The 19,808-nt window shown below is 30.9% G+C and overlaps 1 protein-coding gene across 2 annotated transcripts; it reads right to left on the reverse strand.

Moving 5' to 3' along the window:
• Nucleotides 1-9,838: 9,838 nt before the first annotated feature.
• Nucleotides 9,839-19,447, reverse strand: LOC8286323 (phosphomethylethanolamine N-methyltransferase). Of its 2 annotated transcripts, XM_015727168.2 has the most exons (13): nucleotides 19,349-19,447; nucleotides 19,185-19,250; nucleotides 13,621-13,736; nucleotides 13,229-13,366; nucleotides 12,981-13,118; nucleotides 12,538-12,681; nucleotides 11,946-12,056; nucleotides 11,713-11,854; nucleotides 10,976-11,256; nucleotides 10,544-10,705; nucleotides 10,381-10,434; nucleotides 10,211-10,285; nucleotides 9,839-10,093 (listed from the first exon to the last, which is right to left on the reverse strand). In XM_015727168.2, the coding sequence occupies exons 1-13, from the start codon at nucleotides 19,359-19,361 to the stop codon at nucleotides 9,995-9,997; spliced, it is 1,539 nt and encodes a 512-aa protein (XP_015582654.2). In that variant the 5' UTR covers nucleotides 19,362-19,447; the 3' UTR covers nucleotides 9,839-9,994. The 2 variants fall into 2 exon arrangements, with proteins under 2 accessions (XP_015582654.2, XP_002532097.2); XM_002532051.4 differs by lacking the exons at nucleotides 19,185-19,250; nucleotides 19,349-19,447 and adding an exon at nucleotides 13,948-14,240.
• Between the last annotated feature and the right edge of the window lie 361 nt (nucleotides 19,448-19,808).

Below are 19,808 nucleotides of genomic sequence, written 5' to 3' on the forward strand. Positions count from 1 at the left end.
ATCAGTTTTGAAGAGAGGAAACTTTGAATACTCATAAATTTGTTTCTTTTAAACTTTGGGTATTTCCTAATCATCAATATGCTTTGTAAAATCTTCAATAGTGATTTCTTCACTATTTACTAAACCTTTGTACCTTGAAGACTCAGAGGTAGAAGAGTTTGAGAAAGAAGAAGATCTACAGAAAAATGGTTCTAAATTCATTTTAATATAAACCAAAATAACTTTCTAAATAAACAATAAACTTTTCTTTGAAGGGATAAAGAATACTATTTTCTTTGCAATAAATCTGAAACCAATCAAAAAATTTGATTTGGACTTTGTTTTGTATGCAAAATTGGTAGTATCTTTCTTGAATACTGTCTTTTTCTTGTAAAAAATTCTTAAAAAACCAAAGTTTTTTTGAATGGTTTTTCTTTAAATAGAAATCTTCATATAAAAGCTTTTTATCAATTTGAAAATCTTTTGAAATCATATTGATTTCTGCTTCTAGATTTTGTGTTATTACAGATGGTGATAGTGAAGAGGGGGTAGAGACGATTTCTATATCCCCATCTTCTTTCTTTGGTTCACTGTTGAGTCGAGCCTCAATAAAGGACCAATTTCTTTTAATTATTTTCCAAACATTACAATTTCATTAGATGATAAAAATGTTTTAAAGAGCATTGTTCTTCAAATAAAGACACATAATTACAAAATGCTTGAAGGATCTATTCCAATAGCATTAATTTTCAAAATACATTACAAAACCATGATTTCTACTTTTAGTTCAAAACACAAGCTCCATTCACCAAAACAAGTACAAAACTACTTTTACAGTTCCATTTGGCCAGTACAAATGGAATGTAATGCCCTTCGGATTAAAAAATGCTCATTCTGAATTTCAAAAAATCACGAATGACATTTTCAATCCTTATTCAAAGTTTTGCATTGTCTACATTGATGATGTGCTGATATTTTCAAATTCTTTAGAGCAACATTTCAAACACTTGGAAACATTTTTCTATGTTGTTAAGAAAAATGGTTTAGAGGTTTCAAAATCCAAGATATCTTTATTTCAAACAAAAATTAGATTTCTTGGACACTATATCTCCCAGGGAACTATCACCCCAATTGAAAGGTCTCTAGCATTTACTTCAAAGTTTCCAGACAAAACCTGAGATATAAATTTTCCCTCAAAACCTATCTCAGAGCTCTAAAAGTATTTCAAAGCCCAACTCTCAAGAAATAGTTTTGTTACAAATAAAACTTTTTAAATCCAACGAATATATAGAAAAATAAAATTTTCAAAACATTTTGACTATTTAGCAACTTCTGAGTCTTCCAAAAATCTAGTGCCAGATACTCCTCAAAGCAGTAGGAATATCAGTGCTATAGATCAAGACCATTGCGATGAATCCAATGATTCAGAGCTTGAAAGTGTCATTGACAAACCCTCAGGCTCTAATACCATAAGAGAACAAAAACAGAAAATAGATAAACAAGTTTCTAGTGTGCAGGATCCTCAGATGAGGCAAGCACAGAGCATACGCTTGTTAAATCTTAAAAATGGTAGATAAAGAAGATAAACTTTATTGATAGATACAAACTTTGAACAAATATACAAACTTTGAAAAAGCTTTAAAATGAAAGCTTTAAACTAAAGAAATATAACTTACAAAAGGAGAATAAGAATATAAGAGGGGTGTTTCTTCTCACTCTCACACTATACTCTCTCTTTTCTCACTAGTTCTTTTCTTTATGCTTCTGAAGGGTCTTTGGATTTAAAAGATAAATTTCTTCAAAAGGTTTTGAAATCTGGATATCTCTTTCTTCAATTTTGATAGTAAAATCAGTTTTGAAGAGAGGAAACTTTGAATACTCATAAATTTATTTCTTTTGAACTTTGGGTATTTCCCAATCACTACAAACCAAACAAAATAGAAAGACGTTTTCCCCCGTTACTTCTATTTTGTTCAAACTTTTTTCTCCCCTAGGTATGTGTTTGGTATTTCCATTTCAATCAAGCAGCAGATGGAGAAATCATTCTTACCCGAAGGTTCAAAGTCAAATGGTGGGATAAATTTAACCACCAAGATAAATTATCACTAAAGTTAGGAAATGAAAAAGGCAAGAACTAGATAGTTTTTGTAACCAGATTGAGTATAATCCCATAGAGCCTTCCTCTACCTGCAAAGGAAAATGCAAAGAAGATTTTTCCAAATCATTTAAGAAAAAATAATTTTTCAAAAATAGAAGGACTCCCATAAACAAGGAGAATTTCTACAAAAAATCATCCTCTTCTAAATTTCCAAAACAAAATTTTAAAAAAGATTTTTAGCAAAATTACTTGCTATAAATGTGGCAAGAAGGGCCATACTTCAAAGTATTGCAAGTTTTCCAAAAAACTCCATGAGCTCCAAATAGAAGAAGAAGTTTTAACAAAAATTTCAGCTCTTCTTGTTGATTCCTCTAAATCAAAATTTTCGAATAGTGAGGAAGAGTTTCAAATTGATGAAATACCATGTTTACACCTAGCTGATCCATCTGCATTCAAAATTGTTGAAACTGATGCATCAAATCTAGGATATGGTGGGATTCTTAAGCAAGTCCAAAACAACAAAGTATGTATTGTCCGGTGGTTAAATTTATCCCACCATTTGACTTTGAACCTTCGGGTAAGGATGATTTCTCCATCTGCTGCTTGATTGAAATGGAAATACCAAACATATATCCAGGGGAGAAAAAAGTTTGAACAAAATAGAAGTAACGGGGAAAAACGTCTTTCTATTTTATTTGGTTTGTAGTGGGCTTTGAAAATGTTAAACAGAAGTAGAACTTCTGAAATTATGGTCTTAGGAACATTGCCATAAAAATTCCATCATTGTTTAAACCAATAGGGGATCTTTGAAGTTTGGATTGAGCTTGTATCAAAGTAGAAAAGCCAAGAATGGCTTTGTCCTTCGTTTTGAAGAAGAAAGGTATTAAACCAAGCTTGTTGGTAATCCCAATAGTTGAAGGAAGTGTTTAGGCTTGATGGGTAGGTTCTTTGGAGGGAAGTTGGGAAAGATCTTGAAGAGCGTCAATCCATTCCCCAATCTGTAGGGTGGAGAATTATTTGTATGGTGCATGTGGAATATGTGGGATCTTTATGGTTTTTATATTTTTTGAAATGTTTGAACTTTGCAGAACCAGTTACCTCAAGGATAGACTGGTAGTAGGATTGAGGCTTTGAAATATTCCAGGGTTTGAAATACCATCCTGGAGGGAAAATCTTTGAAATCAGTTTTGAGGGGCTTTCTGTACAGAATCCTTCCTCAATAGTCAAAACGTTTTGAAAATTTTATTTTTCTATATATTCGTTGGATTTAAAAAGTTTTGTTTGTGAAAAAACTATTTCTTGAGAGTTGGGCTTTGAAATACTTTTAGAGCTCTGAGATAGGTTTTGAGGGAAAATTTCTATCTCAGGTTTTGAAAAAGGGATAGAAAGTAATACCTTTACCCTTGTTGGAAGAGGAGAATGACTTTGGAGATGCTTCGGGTTGAAGTTGTATTAATTGCTTTGAATATTCTTTGACCCTTTTCAGGAATTCAGGATCTTGCTGTGCAAACCATTCACAATTCCATTGTTGGTAGGATCGGCCTTGCTTTGGTCAATTTCTTTCTGGATGATTTCGGTCCAGGTTCTGATGGGCTTTGAAGAAGAAGGCAAAATTTCCTTCTTTGGACTTTGGACAAGCTTTGAACTTGCTGTCGATTTTTCTTCTTTTGCTTTTGATTTTCTCGGCATTTTCACTCCTGTTTTTGAAGAAACTCTCTGGTTAGAAAGTCTGGAATTGAATTCAAATCTCCTCTTATGTATTCGATTTCAAAGTCAAAAACAGAAAGAATGGCTTGCCATCTGGCAAAAATTTATTTTGAAGCTATGTTTTGAACATCTTTTTGTAAAACTTCTTTGGCAGATTTACAATCAATCCTTAAAAGAAATTTTTGGTTTAAAAGATCGCTTTGAAATTTTGAAATGCATAAAACTATCGAAAAATTTTCTTTTTTGATAGTTGAATAGTTTTTTTGTGTATCATTCCAATGTGCAGAAGTAAACTGGATAATACATTCTTTGGTGTTTTGGACTTGCTTAAGAATCCCACCATATCCTAGATTTGATTCATCAGTTTCAACAATTTTGAATGCAGATAGATCAGCTAGGTGTAAACATGGTATTTCTGAAACTTGCTTTTTTATGCTTTGGACAATCTTTGTATGCTCATCGATCCATGCAGGGGGGTTTTTCTTTAACCTATCATGAAGGGGCTTTGCAAGACAGTTCAGATTTGGATAAAAATCCATTACATAATTTAAACTACCAAGGAATCTTTGTAATTGTGTTTTTTTCAAAATTTTATCTGGAAACTTTGAAGTAAATGCTAGAAACCTTTCAATTGGGGTGATAGTTCCCCGGGAGATATAGTGTCCAAGAAATCTAATTTTTATTTGAAATAAAGATATCTTGGATTTTAAAACCACTAAACCATTTTTCTTAACAACATAGAAAAATATTTCCAAGTGTTTAAAATGTTGCTCTAAAGAATTTGAAAATATCAACACATCATCAATGTAGACAATGCAAAACTTTGAATAAGGATTGAAAATGTCATTCATGATTTTTTGAAATTCAGAAGGAGCATTTTTTAATCCGAAGGGCATTACACTCCATTCGTACTGGCCAAATGGAACTGTAAAAGCAGTTTTGTACCTGTCTTTTGGATGAATCTGGATTTGCCAAAATCCTGATTTCATATCAAACTTTGAAAAAATAAAAGTAGAATGAAGCTTTTGAAGAAGATCTTTTTTGTTTGGAATTGGGTATCTGATCCACTTTAGGGCTTTATTCAAAGGTTTGTAATTAATCACCTGCCTAGGTGTTCCTCTTTCTATCTCACTATTTTTGTTGACATAGAAAGCTGCACATGACCAGGGGGATCTAGATTTGGTAATCAAACCTTTTTGCTCTAAATCTTTTATTTCTGTTCTACAATGGCTTTCTAGGGTTTCATTCATTTGGATGGGTCTTGCTTTGGTAGGGATTTGTTTATTAGAAAAATCTTTTTCATATGGTAAATCTACCATGTGTTGTTTTCGTTCCCAAAAAGAATTAGGAACATCAGAACAAACTTCATTTTCAATCTTCTTTTGCAAATCAGAGATTTTTCTTTGGATAAAATCATTTTACATTTGACTTTGGATTTTTTTCAAACCCATATCTTATTTCAAGTGGAAAAGCTGGGTTTGTTTTTCTTTGATCAAAGCATTTATCTCAAAATTGTAAATTGAGTGGGCTTTAATAAGATTGAGATTTCTCTTTTTTGGTCTTTCTATGAAAGGAAAAACAATCTTTGAATCTTTAGCTTTAAAAATAATACCAGCAGTAGTTACTTTGAAAGGAGTAATTAAATTGATAAAAGGAGTTCCCAAAATAACTGTTTGCTGAAGATCTTTTGTAAGAATAAAAATATTTTTTAAAGCAATATTATTATTTAGAATTGCAGCTTCAGTTTTACCTGCAATCCTAATCTTTGAACTATTAGCTGAAGTAAGCCTTTCTTTAGTTTCTTGATGATACCTTTTAGGAACCAGCTCACAATTGATACAGTTGAGGTCTGCTCTTGTATCAAACAAAGCGATGGTTTCTATTTGGAAATCACCAGGGAAAATGAGTTTTATTTTGATCAAATATTTTCTTGAAGTAATTTCTTTTAAAACATTAATGAAGTTTTCTGGAACATTTTCAGAAACTTCAAGATTTTGAAAATCATTTTCCTCTTCAGAATCAGAATCACTATTCTGTTTAAGGATCAAACTTTGGAGCAAAACAGAATCATTTTGTTGTTTTTCTTTCAAATCTTTGAGCTCTGTTTTGATAGCTTTAATTTCTTTCTGAAGTTCTTGAAAGGTAGGAAGAGGGTTTTTTAGCTTTTTCCCTTTATCCAAAATCATAGTAAGATCATAAGTATTCTTACTAGAAGAGGGGACAAGGGTTTCAGTTTTTAAAATTTCTTTCAAAACTTGTTTTTGGATTTGGGGGTCATTAATATGCTTGACGGCTTCAAGAAGAGCTTCTTGTTGCCTAGTGAGCATATTAATATTCTTTGAAATACCTTCAGAATCTGATTCAGAATAATCGGATGAGGTTTTGATTTCATCAATTTGAAACTCTTCCTCACTATTCGAAAATTCTGATTCAGAGGAATCAACAAGAAGAGCTGAAATTTTTGTTAAAACTTCTTCTTCTATTTGGAGCTCATGGAGTTTTTTTGAAAAACTTGCAATACTTTGAAGTATGGCCCTTCCTGCCACATTTATAGCAAGTAATTTTGCTAAAATCTTTTTTGGAATTTTGTTTTGGAAATTTAGAAGAGGATAGTTTTTTATAGAAATTCTCCTTGTTTTTGGGAGTCCTTCTATTTTTGAAAAATCATTTTTTCTTAAAAGATTTGGAAAAATCTTCTTTGCATTTTTCTTTGCAGGTAGAGGAAGGCTCTATGGGATTATACTCAAACTGGTTACAAAAACTACCTAGTTCTTGCCTAGTCTTTTTCATTTCCCATTTGAGTTTCCTTTGAAGTTTAAGGTCATGGCATATCTTCAATCCTTCTTTCTGGGTAATGCTCACTAATTCACCATAAGTATAGAAATCATAAGGGATCTGGCCATTATGAGCTTCTCTTATGGTATTCCTAACCCTTTCACCTAGTATCTTAGGTAAACCAGCTAAGAATTTCTCTTTCCAGAAAGGTTGGCTTGAATCTTCCCTAAGCATGACTCTGGTCAGGAAGGTGTCTTTGTAAACTTGGAAATTGCTGAGCTTTTTACAGGTTAGATTGCTAAGGAGCTCACCATTCTTATCTTTCAGAAGAGAAGGGTCTCCTATGAAGTGGAGGGAAATCGTTAGGATTAAGGTTGACACAGCATCCTCAATTGGATTTCCTAGTTCATCTAAGATGGGGGTCCCCTCTATTGTGGTTTGGATGGCACCTAGGATTTGGAGCTGTTGTGCTTGTGTGAGATGGTAATCCCACCATCCTTTAAGCTGGCCAGAAAACCCAGCTATAAGGAGTTCAGCAATGGCTCTATCAGAGGTACCGCTTTGGGTTTTATAAGCATTGGCTGCCATGGTCATCTGCTGTAAGAGACCAAGAATATTGTATTCTAACATTCCATCTATATTCCATTCATAGACGGAGGAGGCATTGAATCTAGATTGGGTTAGGATATTATTCCTATTTTCTATTCCTAGATCTGGGGCAGTATTCCTAGGAGTATGCCAGGTCAATCTAGGGGTTGCCATCCCAATCTGTTGATGTTGGAGGGTTTGTCAATGACACTTTCAAGCTTTGAATCATTGGATTCATCGCAATGGGCTTGATCTATAGCACTGATATTCCTACTGCTTTGAGGAGTATCTGCACTAGATTTTTGAAAGACTCAGAAGTTGCTAATTTGCTAAGTTGTTCTCTGACTGCTCTAGCAAACTCAGTTTGCTTTTGAAATTGATCTTGGCTAGGCTTTGAGATTTGGTAGGGTTTGAAGACTGGATTTTTGAGCTTTTCTGTTTGGCTTGTCTCTTTTGACTGTTCAGTGTTGGGAATTGGAGACGTGAAGACTATATGAGGTTTTTGGATATGGCTTTCTATCCTAACAAGTTGCTTCCCTATAGTGTTAAGATAGGTATTCGAGAAATTGTTCTGCTGAACAATGTTCTTGACATTCTTTTCAAGATCTTCTCCTATAAATTTATAAGGTGTAGCCTCTGTTTCATTCTCTCCATATGGAATGGTTATTTTCCTAAGGGGAGGATGTTCAGACTGGATGGTTAGGTTTTCTCCGACCTTCCACTCTGGAGCCTTGTTTCTTATAGTGACAGGACTAATAAGCTTTTCTTTAAAGGGATAAAGAATACTATTTTCTTTGTAATAAATCTGAAACCAATCAAAAAATTTGATTTGGACTTTGTTTTGTATGCAAAATTGGTAGTATCTTTCTTGAATACTGTCTTTATATTTTTTTAGTTTAAAGCTTTCATTTTAAAGCTTTTTCAAAGTTTGTATATTTGTTTAAAGTTTGTATCTATCAATAAAGTTTATCTTCTTTATCAGAGAAAACCTAACCATCCAGACTGAACATCCTCCCCTTAGGAAAATAACCATTCCATATGGAGAGAATGAAATATAGGCTACACCTTACAAATTGGTAGGAGAAGATCTTGAAAAGAATGTCAAGAACATTGTTCAGCAGAACAATTTCTTTGTACCTGTCTTTTGGATGAATCTGGATTTGCCAAAATCCTGATTTCATATCAAACTTTGAAAAAATAAAAGCAGAATGAAGCTTTTGAAGAAGAAAGGTATTAAACCAAGCTTGTTGGTAATCCCAATAGTTGAAGGAAGTGTTTAGGGTAGTAAATCTGGTGGCTTGGTTCATGTTTGTTTAGAAAGTTATTTTGGTTTATATTAAAATGAATTTAGAACCATTTTTCTGTAGATCTTCTTCTTTCTCAAACTCTTCTACCTCTGAGTCTTCAAGATACAAAGGTTTAGTAAATAGTGAAGAAATCACTATTGAAGATTTTACAAAGTATTCCTTCTTTGGACTTTGGACAGGCTTTGAACTTGCTGTCGATTTTTCTTCTTTTGCTTTTGATTTTCTCAACATTTTCACTCCTGTTTTTGAAGAAACTCTCTGGTTAGAAAGTCTGGAATTGAATTCGAATCTCCTCTTATGTATTCGATTTCAAAGTCAAAAACAGAAAGAATGGCTTGCCATCTGGCAAAAATTTGTTTTGAAGCTATGTTTTGAACATCTTTTTGTAAAACTTTTTTAGCAGATTTACAATCAATCCTTAAAAGAAATTTTTGGTTTAAAAGATCGCTTTGAAATTTTGAAATGCGTAAAACTATCGAAAGAATTTCTTTTTTGATAGTTGAATAGTTTTTTGTGTATCATTCCAGATATATATATATATATATATATATATATATATATATATATATATATATATCCGATGGCAAGTACTGATATCAAATATAATTTCTTTCTGATTCCTCTATGAATATAACACTTCCAAGATCCTAGAAGGGGGGTTCTGTAATTGTCTTTTTGTATGATTCAAGAACTTCACTTTCTTTGACTCTATGATGAATGTATGTGTAAAGTATGCAGCTAGAACTGGGATCAATAATGGTGATTATGGCTTATTGAGTTGAGCTAACTTGTGAGTTAGTCGGAATCGATTCAAGAAATCCGATTTCAAGAAATACTTGAGATCGACTCATTTTAACTGAATTGAGCTACTTGAGTAATTTGACAAGACAAGCTATTGTTAAGCCTGTGAGTTTTTATTATTTTAGTACTTTATTTTTATATGTTAATAGAACCAAGCCAAGTCAAGAAATAAGGCTTAATCGAATTTGAACTTTGACTATTTATGATTTTATCTTTTTATAGAGTAATCTAGTCGCGCTCAAACTCGGTTGAGTTTGAGTCGAGATTTAAATTTCTGAATCAAGTAAAGCTTCGATATTCAAGTTTCAAAACTAATCCAAACTCGAACCTAATAATGTTCCTATTTGATTCAGCTTGACTACATCCCTATTGGCGCTACTCTTGAGCTCACAATACATTTTGTTAAAATATACAGATAAAAACATCAGTTAGACTTGAGTGATTAACTTAGTAATGCTTTTAACAGAGAATCATAGTAGTGTTCTTAATCATCTTGAATTTCTCAGTTCTTTTGTCTCTCTCTCTTCTTTGGAACTCATGAATTCCACTGCAGTTATTAATACGAACATCTCTGGCACAGATCTTGTTTCCAAATGAAAGGATAATCAATTAAAGTCATAAAAATACTACAATAATTTAATTCAAACATCAGCCATAATATCACCAAGGACATATGGTTCATTGTTCATAACATTTTATTTAAAGCCTTAGAGGTAGGAGCATGTTATGAAGATCTAAATCAATTTTTCTTTGCAATAAACAGGCCCCATCTCTGCTCACCAGATGAACTCCTGATCAACTTTGCCTTCCATCCACCAACGATGTCATTATAGTCTTCCTGGATAGAGATAACAAACAAAGACAAGCAAAAACAAAAGAATCAATTCACAAATGAATGATGAATCAACCAAATAAGACCGATCCCCCGAAAAAGAAAAATGAGACATAAACACACCTCAGAGAAGTCATGGATGAACTCATCTTTCTCCTTCTCAATAACATCCAATTCGCGCTTAAGAACTTGATTGAACTGCAGCAGAAGGTAAACAAGTTGGTAAGACTGCAAAGCCAACAAAGTCAATACTCAGACATGATTTAAGTGAAAACAATAGGTTTCTACAAAACCTGATCAGTTCTGTCCTCCGCAATGACATCATCAAAACCAGCATCCTTAAGCATCTGCATATCATTTAGAATGGGATAAGAAGATGGCATGAGGAACTGTGAAACCAAACAACCACCAAAAGAAATGGCAGGCAACAGCAAGTTATAATAGATGTAAATATACCTGGCCATATGCTTTTACATCATGAAGATCATATCCTCTCTGCTTAATATACTCTGCAAATTCTGAGGATGGAGTCCCAGCACTCTTACAGTAATCACTAATAAGAACTTTACCTCCAGGCTTCAACCACTTGTAAAATGATCTAAACAATGCAGGTTTGTCCTACAATACAGGATAAGCAGAATATATACATGTAATGTCAAATTAATCAACTCAGAAATCTGAATAAATCAATCAGACAGCTGCCTAAAGTTTGAGACAAAAGAGTGCACCAAACAGCTAATATTTATGAATCTCGTTATCACTGGGAAAATAAAAAGGATTCCATAAAGGTGTATGCTTGCTTATGTATATCATGTGCATCAATAAGTTTGAATATAAAGAAGCTAACAGAAGACCTCCAGGAAATTAATAAAACAGAATAGTTATTACTTGAATGTGAAGAATGGTGTCACGGCTATAGATAACATCAAATGAGTTATCAGGATATGTCTTCTTTGTGCAATCAGCAACTTCAAACTCAACTGCGCATTTGAGTCCAATGGCCCGTTCAAGAGCAAATGAAATCATATTGATGGAGAGGTCAATGCCGATAACTTCTACATCGAAGTTCTCAGCCATGTAAAAATCACCTCCCCCAATACCGCATCCAACATCTAGCACTTTCTGGCCAGGCTTAAGATCAAGCTTTGCAACAAATTCTTTAGTTGTTTCTGCAGGGAGGCAAAGGTACATTTACAATAACTTCTATAAATACAAAAGAAAAGATCAGTGTGTAGTCCTCAAATATCCTTTTAGATTGATCATTCACATGCATAAGAACATTTTCCTGGAAATCATTTATACACCAAGCAAACATACGCAATAACCATTAAGTATAGTTGTGAAAATATATACTACAGAATTTCGTATGCTGATATTTTAAGATCTAAAAATTTTCTCTAATAAACAGTAAGCATATACTTGTGCGTTTGTGTGTCTCTGTGTATGTGTTAGTGAAGCTGGAAGCAAAATTTCTTCAGGCAGGCATGTTTATGTTTGTGCTAATCCTTTAGGTGGCAAAATCTAACGACAGTTTCTTTTTAGTGATGAGAACATGCAGCAATAGCGTAAAACAGATTTCTTTTCCTACAACAGGAAAAATAATAAAAGGAAGCCATGTGTCGTACCAACTCCTCCCGTGCTCACAAAACCTGGTCCAAAGACACGCTCATAGCGCAGGATGCCATTGGACTTGTACTGAACATTATCCAAGAAACGCTGGAATCCCTTGTCATCTTGCGAACTGACTTTCTGCCATACCCAACAAATCTGCACCACAGAAGCATCATTCAACAGTGTTAGTAAACAAGTTTGCCTGAGATTCAAAGAAATGGAATCAAATAGGTCAACTGAAAATTGCCTGATTTTGATTCTTTTTGTTTCTCACATAAGCTCCAATGCATTTGCATCCAATAAGAGAGAGTTCAAAAGAGTTTCCTGAACCATCACTTGCATGGCACTCTTTAAAGACCTGTGATTGAAAAAAAAATTCAGTAATAAATGAATATGTTCTGATGAAAAACATACTTTAACCTTGCACATTAATGCATCACAAGCCCTAAATATGTACTCTACATGTCATAGCATCAAAAAAAGATGTTGGCAGTGTTGAAACAATTTCGGTGTAGTTCTTCCTTTTTCTTTACTCTTCAAGATAAGCTACAATACTATTTTCAAAGTCATATCATTAATACAATTCAGACTTTTGGCTTGCTTGTCTGCTATATGGCCACTATCTTTGGCAGATATCAGCATGAATTCCATCATACTAAAATGTTATCATCTTGAAACTACAATTACCATTTGCAGTGACCAAATCAAAATCACATACTATTGTACAATTTCAATCTATAAAACAGGGACCTTTCCCCAATCTTATTAAAAGATAGAATCTCATATAACGTGGATGTCCTTTATTCAGTCAGCAAAAGGCTTTGAAACAAAAATCAAACCTTTGTGTAAAATCGGGGCTCCCTGTAGTGAGTTGGGTTGTGCTTTCGCTTGCTATCTCCAGATTGATGGAAACAAGACTCTCTGAAGAAGATATACCCACCGACCTTTAACCATTTGACCATCCTCTCGGCCAAATTCACGACCTGCCATCCATTGATACAGCAAACCAAAGAAATTAAAAAAGAGAAACTCTCATGATTTATTAATACATTATTGCATATGAACATACAAATATCTTAAACAAATCATAAGCATGAGTAAAATGATTCGCGAACAGAACCAACCATTAGCAGAATGATAACAGCCAAGAACAGGTAACATACAGACACCGAGATCAAAATCAGTAAGCCCATTTACATTACTATTCACCTTATTAATGCAACAAAACTCATATGCTAGTGCAATCAATTAACAAGTAGCAGCCAAAAGAACAAAGTTTCACCTCTTCGTCAGAGAGGTACATAAGAAGCCAATTTGAGAATATTAAATCAACTGATTCTTCTGAAAATTTCAAGTCTTGGGACGTCACATCAGCACACATAAACTTGACATTCTTGTGATGCCCATTGATGTTTTCATTCTGCAGGAAGAATATAGTAGAAATGATAAGATTTCAAATAGAATAAACATTCAGAACAGCTATTCTATTTGAGAATTCGTGTGAAGAACTGAAGATGAGAGGACAGTCACCTTCTTTATAACACTCTCAATGAAGTCCACAGCAACAAGCTGTCCAGCCTTCTGAGCTAATTCTCCAGTGAAACGACCAATACCAGCTCCAAATTCCAAAACTGATTTTCCTTCGTATGATGGGAGCAGAGAAAGCACCTGCACAATTGTGACACCATTGTTAACTGTTGAACAATTACTTCTGCGATAATTATCTTGCTTTTGGTGCAATAAAATCCATTTGATTAAATAACATAAAAGGGAAAAAGAAAACAATGTGGCATCTCATGCGAGGTCTCGACTTCGAACTGAATGGACCCCAATTACCCCAAGAAGAAAAGAAAGCAACGAGTATACATATTTTTTCAGATTAAAATCCATGAAGCTGCATAACCCAGCAGAAATGCTATTACCTCAGGACGTTCTTCCTTGTCAAGATCAGAGGCTTTGGAGTCAAGCATCATTGCCTCCACCGTTAAATCAACAGAGTGTTCGATCCAGTAGTTCTTCTGAACCTCACGTTCCTCAACTGCCAAACAAAACAAAACAAACAGAAAAAAGAACAATTCTTTAACAAACAATCAAACGTACGAAAGAAACAAATCATTCATATAAATGGAGATTATCAAAATGATCCAACATTCAGAAGAAAAAGAAAAAGAAAAAGAGAAAAAGAAAGAAAGAACCCAGATCTCAATTTCAATTCTTAAGCAAAACCCATCAAGGAAACATGATTCTACCATTTTGAGCGGCGGCCATTGTTGAATACAAGAGAGGCTAAAAAAGAAGAATTGTTGGAAGAGAAGAAAGGGGGATTGTTATAGTTATAGAATTTGGAAGTGAAAGAAAGAAGGGTAAATAACTAACAACCCTCAACGGCAATGCGGGATCTAGAAAAGGTCCTGGATCTACGGTTAAAGAGCCTGCCTCTCTGCTGCATTACCGAATCAGCATGCAGAAATGCAACACTGAGTGACGCTATCTGTGTTTTCGAGTTGAGTCGGTTTGTTTTTCTGTTTCGCTTCACAAAACTTTGGTATGCGTGGGACTCTTTATTTATACACAAAAAAATAGGGAGGGAGAGAGGGAAAGACAGACTGATCCCTAAGGATTCTTTTCTTCTTTAACTTTTTTACCATTTTACTTTGATTTTCTTTTTTCTTTTTTTTTTTTACTTCCACATCCATTTTTACACTAGTCTCATTTTATTATTAAATTAAAGTATTAATTTTTTACTTTATTTTATATATAAAAAAGAATTATAAACCCTATAAAATAAAATTCAACTAGATAATTTGATTTGAGAGATTTAGAGGGATGAAATTTGCAAAAGTGAGTTCCATAATGACACAAAAATCCATGAATATGTGAGTTGCACATTTTAAGGTAATTTTCATTTGCACCCTTAAAAGTTAGACTTGTTTTTCTTATTAACCTTTTTCAAACTTTAATTTATTTGTTTGAACTTCCCAAGAGTTATAAAAAGTTATTTTTTAGCTTACATTATGATATTTGTTGTTACAATTTTAATTACTAAATTTAAATTTAAAATTTAAATTTTATTATTTAATAAATAACCACATATTATATAAAATTTAGATTTTACTTTTTAATTAAAATTTAAGAGTAAAGATAACATAACATGATAGAAAATCTCAATCCTTCTTTAAATTCAATTTCCTAAAAAATAAGATGTATTTTTATTCTAATTCGTATCTATGTAATATGATATATAATATTTTTATTAAATTATCTTTTAATATTTGCAGGTTAAAGGTAGTTTTATGAAAATATTATATGTCACATCAAGTGAGCAAGAGTTGAAATAAAAATAAATAAATTGTTATTAATGACACCAAAAATAGTTTATGTTGTATTTTCTTAATAATTTTAAAGAATTTATGAGTTTTATGAGAATCTAGATTTAATTTTAAAAAATCAAATTTATGGAGACTTTGTAAAACTTCTTATTCATTAAAATTCTAAAAGTAAAAAAAATTAAAAAATTGCTGAGTGATTGCTAAATCTCATTTTCACGATGAATGAATTATTTCGACTTTTAAATAATTAATTTGATGTATACATTAAATAAAAAAATATTAATAAAATATATATATATATATATATATATATATATATATAATATAGTTACGTATATGTTTAATTAATTATAAATTAACAATTCATACACAAAACTATTTTTAAATAAAAAAATTAAATTTAAATGTCACGAATTACATATAGTTATAAATTGAGGCAAGTAGTAGGCGGTAGATTTAGGCAATCTGGGGAAGAAGCCAGAAGGCAGAGGGAGGGTAGGTGGGGATAGTATCACGTGATCCTATGATCATTCGCCACGTGGAATCTGTACTTAATTTGGCCTTTTAACTCATTCACGACCATCAATTATTTCTTTTCTCATTAGGCGCAGAGATTCACGAATCTTGATTTGTTGTTGCTGGCCTCACTAAACGACACTTTTCTTAAAGTTTGTACCATTGTCGTTTTGTGTTTTCAATTTAATAATTTATTATTTATATAACAAATTAAATAATCTTATATATTTAATAAATAAATAAAATAACTTATTTACTAATAGAAAAAATATCTTTCATATAATATAATATGTTATTACTTAAGATTTATTATTTTAATTTTAACTTTTAAAAATATTTTATTACATAAATATTTTTTAACAATTTTAAATAAATTTTATTTTTATATAAATACAAAATTGTGTAGGTAAAATAAATTTATTTTACTTTTTATTTATTAAAAGTAAAAATATAAATCGAATTTGGAATGAAAAGTAATAGAATTCAAAAAACAGTTCTTTTTGTTATGTAACACATTTGATATTTTAGGCACCAAAAATAATTATGAAATTTTTATTAATAATATAAAAACATTATTAGAGCCAATTAATAAAAAATAATATAAATGGTAATAGTATATTATGTCACTATAGATGGTCCTAATTGTCCAAAACAGAAATTTTTATTTATTTATTTATTTTCTCAAAAGTTTTGAATTAATTTATATAAAAATCTGAGTATGAATTAATTTTTGTAAGAGATACTAATAAAAAAAATTATTACATCATTTAAATTTATATAATTTAAAAATTATCTCAAATTTAATTTAATTAAATCAAATTAAATAATTAGATTTTTAATTTTACTAACTGAAGTAAATTGAATAACTTCACTTTCCTTCGGTTTAGTTCAAATAATTATGAGAAGAAAAAAGAAAAGCACAACAACGTGAACTTAAAAATAAAAGATAAATATAATCATCAAAGAAAATTTAAATATAAAAGAATTGCATATAATTAAAATAAAATAAAAAGAAAAAAGATCTTGTGTAGATTGAGAAAATTTTGGAATCAATGGATTTAAAATATGTGAATTTAAAATCTATGGATATGGATTAAATATAAATATAATAGGCTTTATTTAAGATTAAAAATAATTTTAAAATAAGATAAATTTATTAGAAAAAATATTGAAATAAAAAAATATTTTAATAATCCATCATTCTTTTTAAGTGGAAATTGTTTTTTTGTTTGAATTTAAGGTAAATTCATAAATCGTACAAAATCTCTCGTCTAAAATTTCTCAATCTAAACTACTCCTTAAAAAAAAAAATGGATGAGACTTAAATTAAGGAAGCTCTAAGATTTTATATATATATATATATATATATATATATATATATATAAAGTGATTTAATAAACATAAAACTCTAAATAAAATTTTTATTTTTTTAAAATATAAAATAAAGAATCAGTTTGATTCTTTACATTTACAATACTAAATTTCACTTCCTATTTTACTTTTAATAAATGGCATCATAAACTTTTATACACTTTATCCGTCGATATTTTTAATTCTAGTTTTTTTCATAACAATCTAGGATTTCAACTTTAATTTTCGATTTCAGTTTCGTTTTATTCAATAAGTAGGTAACCTTACCAAACATAATCTTAAAAGTGAAAGCCTTAAATTCTCAGAAGATAATAAAACAATTTTTAGGGGTGGCTAAATAATTATTTACTTGTTAAACAAGAACATCAATTGTGAAGTATGCCAATATTGACTTAGGGGAAGGTCATTACAAGGAAATATAATGGAGGACTAGGGTTTCAAGAAATTGGGTCAATTTAACTTGGCTATAAAAGTACTAGTCAAGCAAGATGGAGATAGTTGCAGCCCCTATTAGTTTACTATCAAGGTTTAGTGATGCCCTAGAGGTAGGCCACTAAGGCATGTGCCTAGTGTCAAAAAAATATGAGTCATTCTTGATTTTTATATAAATTTAAATATTTATAATTATTTAATTGCTTATTCTATTCTTGATATATATAAAAATTCAGAAACTTATGATCCCCAAATCGCTTATTTTAGTCCTGATTATTAAATGATAAATTAGCAGCATTTTAAATCGGTTGTCCATTTTTAATAAGTTAACTTATAATTTGTGAAATAGGTTATTTTTTTAATATTTAACCCAAAAATATTTTGAGTATTTATTAATTCTTAAAATTTTAATTTTTTTTTGACATACATGTTTATTTTGATACGTTTGATTCAAATTTATGTGTAGTTTTATAATTTTCTTATTAATTTATTGATTCATAACTTACATTCCTAATTAAATAATCGACTCTAATTCTAAAAGATAATATATTAATTATATATTAATATTATATTAACTAATAAATAATTTTCTAATCAGATAATAATACTGATTCTATTCTAAAAAATAGCATATTATTTATATTTTATATTTAGTCTCATTTTAGTCATAAATAATTTATTTTATTTTAGTCATTTAATCTTAATTTTATTAATTTAGTCAGTTTGCAAATAAAAAACTGACACTTAGTAAAAATAATCCATGAAAAAAATAATTAAAAAAATATGATATGTCAATTTCTTTTCTAACAAGATAACTAAATTATAATTAAAAATAATATTGAATAGTTAATATAAAATAAATTAAAATTTTATAACTAAACTAAAACAAAATGAAATCAACTTTCTATTACTATATCCATATATATCTATAAACCATGCACAGGCAAAAAAAAAAAAAAAAAGAGATTAGAGGGCTCCAATTTGGCACTTCACAGAACCTGAAACAATTTGGATTGCTCCAAGTTTCTCCAAATATTAGGTATAGGGTCTCACTTCGAGTAAAGTCCAGAATGAGCAAAGTATGTCAGGATAGATGATTTTTGGCATGCTAAAGTGGGTTCCATTCTTTCATACGGATGGAGAAGCATAAATGGGAGAAAAATTCTGATAAAAGGTTGTAGGTACAGGTTAGGCAGTGATGCATGTATGTATGGAGTATTCCATGGCTGCTTAATGTTCATGGTTTCAAGCCTAATTGAGCCAGCTTCTGTAATTTATAATGGAGGGGTTGCATTGCAGGTGTTATTAGATTGCTTTTCTTTGTTTTTTTTTTTTAAAATTTTTATCTACTAGATTCACAAGCAAATCCCTGGGATGTCCATGAGAGTGTTCAAATTTGGCACTGCACAGAACCTGGAATTTACACTCTGAAAATCAGGTATCAGAGTTATTGATAACTTGGCAGAGCCAGGCACTAGCAGTGTAACTATTCATACAAATGGCAGCAACCAGTTCTGATAGTATGATTTTGGCACTTCTAAAAAAAACGGAATCTACTCATTAAAGTAAAAGAAAAAAAGAAAAAAGCACGTCTTCCATTTTCATCTTCCATTTTGCCCCTAATAATCAAACATTGGTGCCACAAAGTTGAAGCTTAAACTCCATATTTCTCCTCTCCCCTTCGTAACAAATAAAAGCCAAGTAATGCAATGTATTTCTTATATAGTTAACTATTATATATATTTATAAGTAATTTATATTAACTTCTTTTACTTATAACCAAGATTCAACTCCAAACCAAAAAGAAAAGAAAGGAAAAGAAAGAAAGATTCTTGCACCTTTATAGAAGGATCTTGCTCCACCATTGTTGAAGGGTTTGCAATCTGGTTCTGCATATTCCTTACCTAGAATTTCACAAGCAAGAATGCTATATGACAGAGAGCACCAAAGAAAGAGTACATAAAATAGAAAATGTATCTTGATAGAGGATGATGAAGTTCACCTGGAGTAGCCATTATACTGAAGATGCAATATTGAAGAAGATTTCAGTATGAAAATGGAGAAATTGAAGAGAAAATAATACTTGGTGTTTGTATGGTGCCATTGCATGATGAGGAGACGCTTTTTATAGAAAAGTTACAGGTATGAAATTGTTCTTTGATGTTAAAGAAAAAGTAAAGTTTAATTTTTTAATTCTTTTTTAATTCATACAAAAGCCAACAAGCTATAAACTACGGCTAGTCATCCTTTCATACAACATAAAAACAAAAATTCACATATAACTCAAACTTGAGACTTCTCGCTCCCAAAAATAAATACTCTTACCAGTTTCAGATAGCCTTAAATGCAGGTTTAAAATTATTTAATATAATATATTATTAATAAAATATTTTTTTCAATTATTATGAGAAAAATATTAATTAATTTATTTTTTTTCTTTCAAAATGGTTTTTAAAATTTAA

This window comes from Ricinus communis, chromosome 3, assembly GCF_019578655.1.
Source record: "Ricinus communis isolate WT05 ecotype wild-type chromosome 3, ASM1957865v1, whole genome shotgun sequence".
In the NCBI taxonomy this organism is placed as follows: domain Eukaryota; kingdom Viridiplantae; phylum Streptophyta; class Magnoliopsida; order Malpighiales; family Euphorbiaceae; genus Ricinus; species Ricinus communis.

Coding starts and splice junctions, on each gene's coding strand:
- LOC8286323 (XM_015727168.2), bottom strand. Junction 13,737..19,184: donor AGCAAGATCCTTCTATAAAG/GTGCAAGAATCT, acceptor TTTGTTTGGCAG/TTGAGGAACGTGAGGTTCAG. Junction 12,682..12,980: donor TGTACCTCTCTGACGAAGAG/GTGAAACTTTGT, acceptor AATGGATGGCAG/GTCGTGAATTTGGCCGAGAG.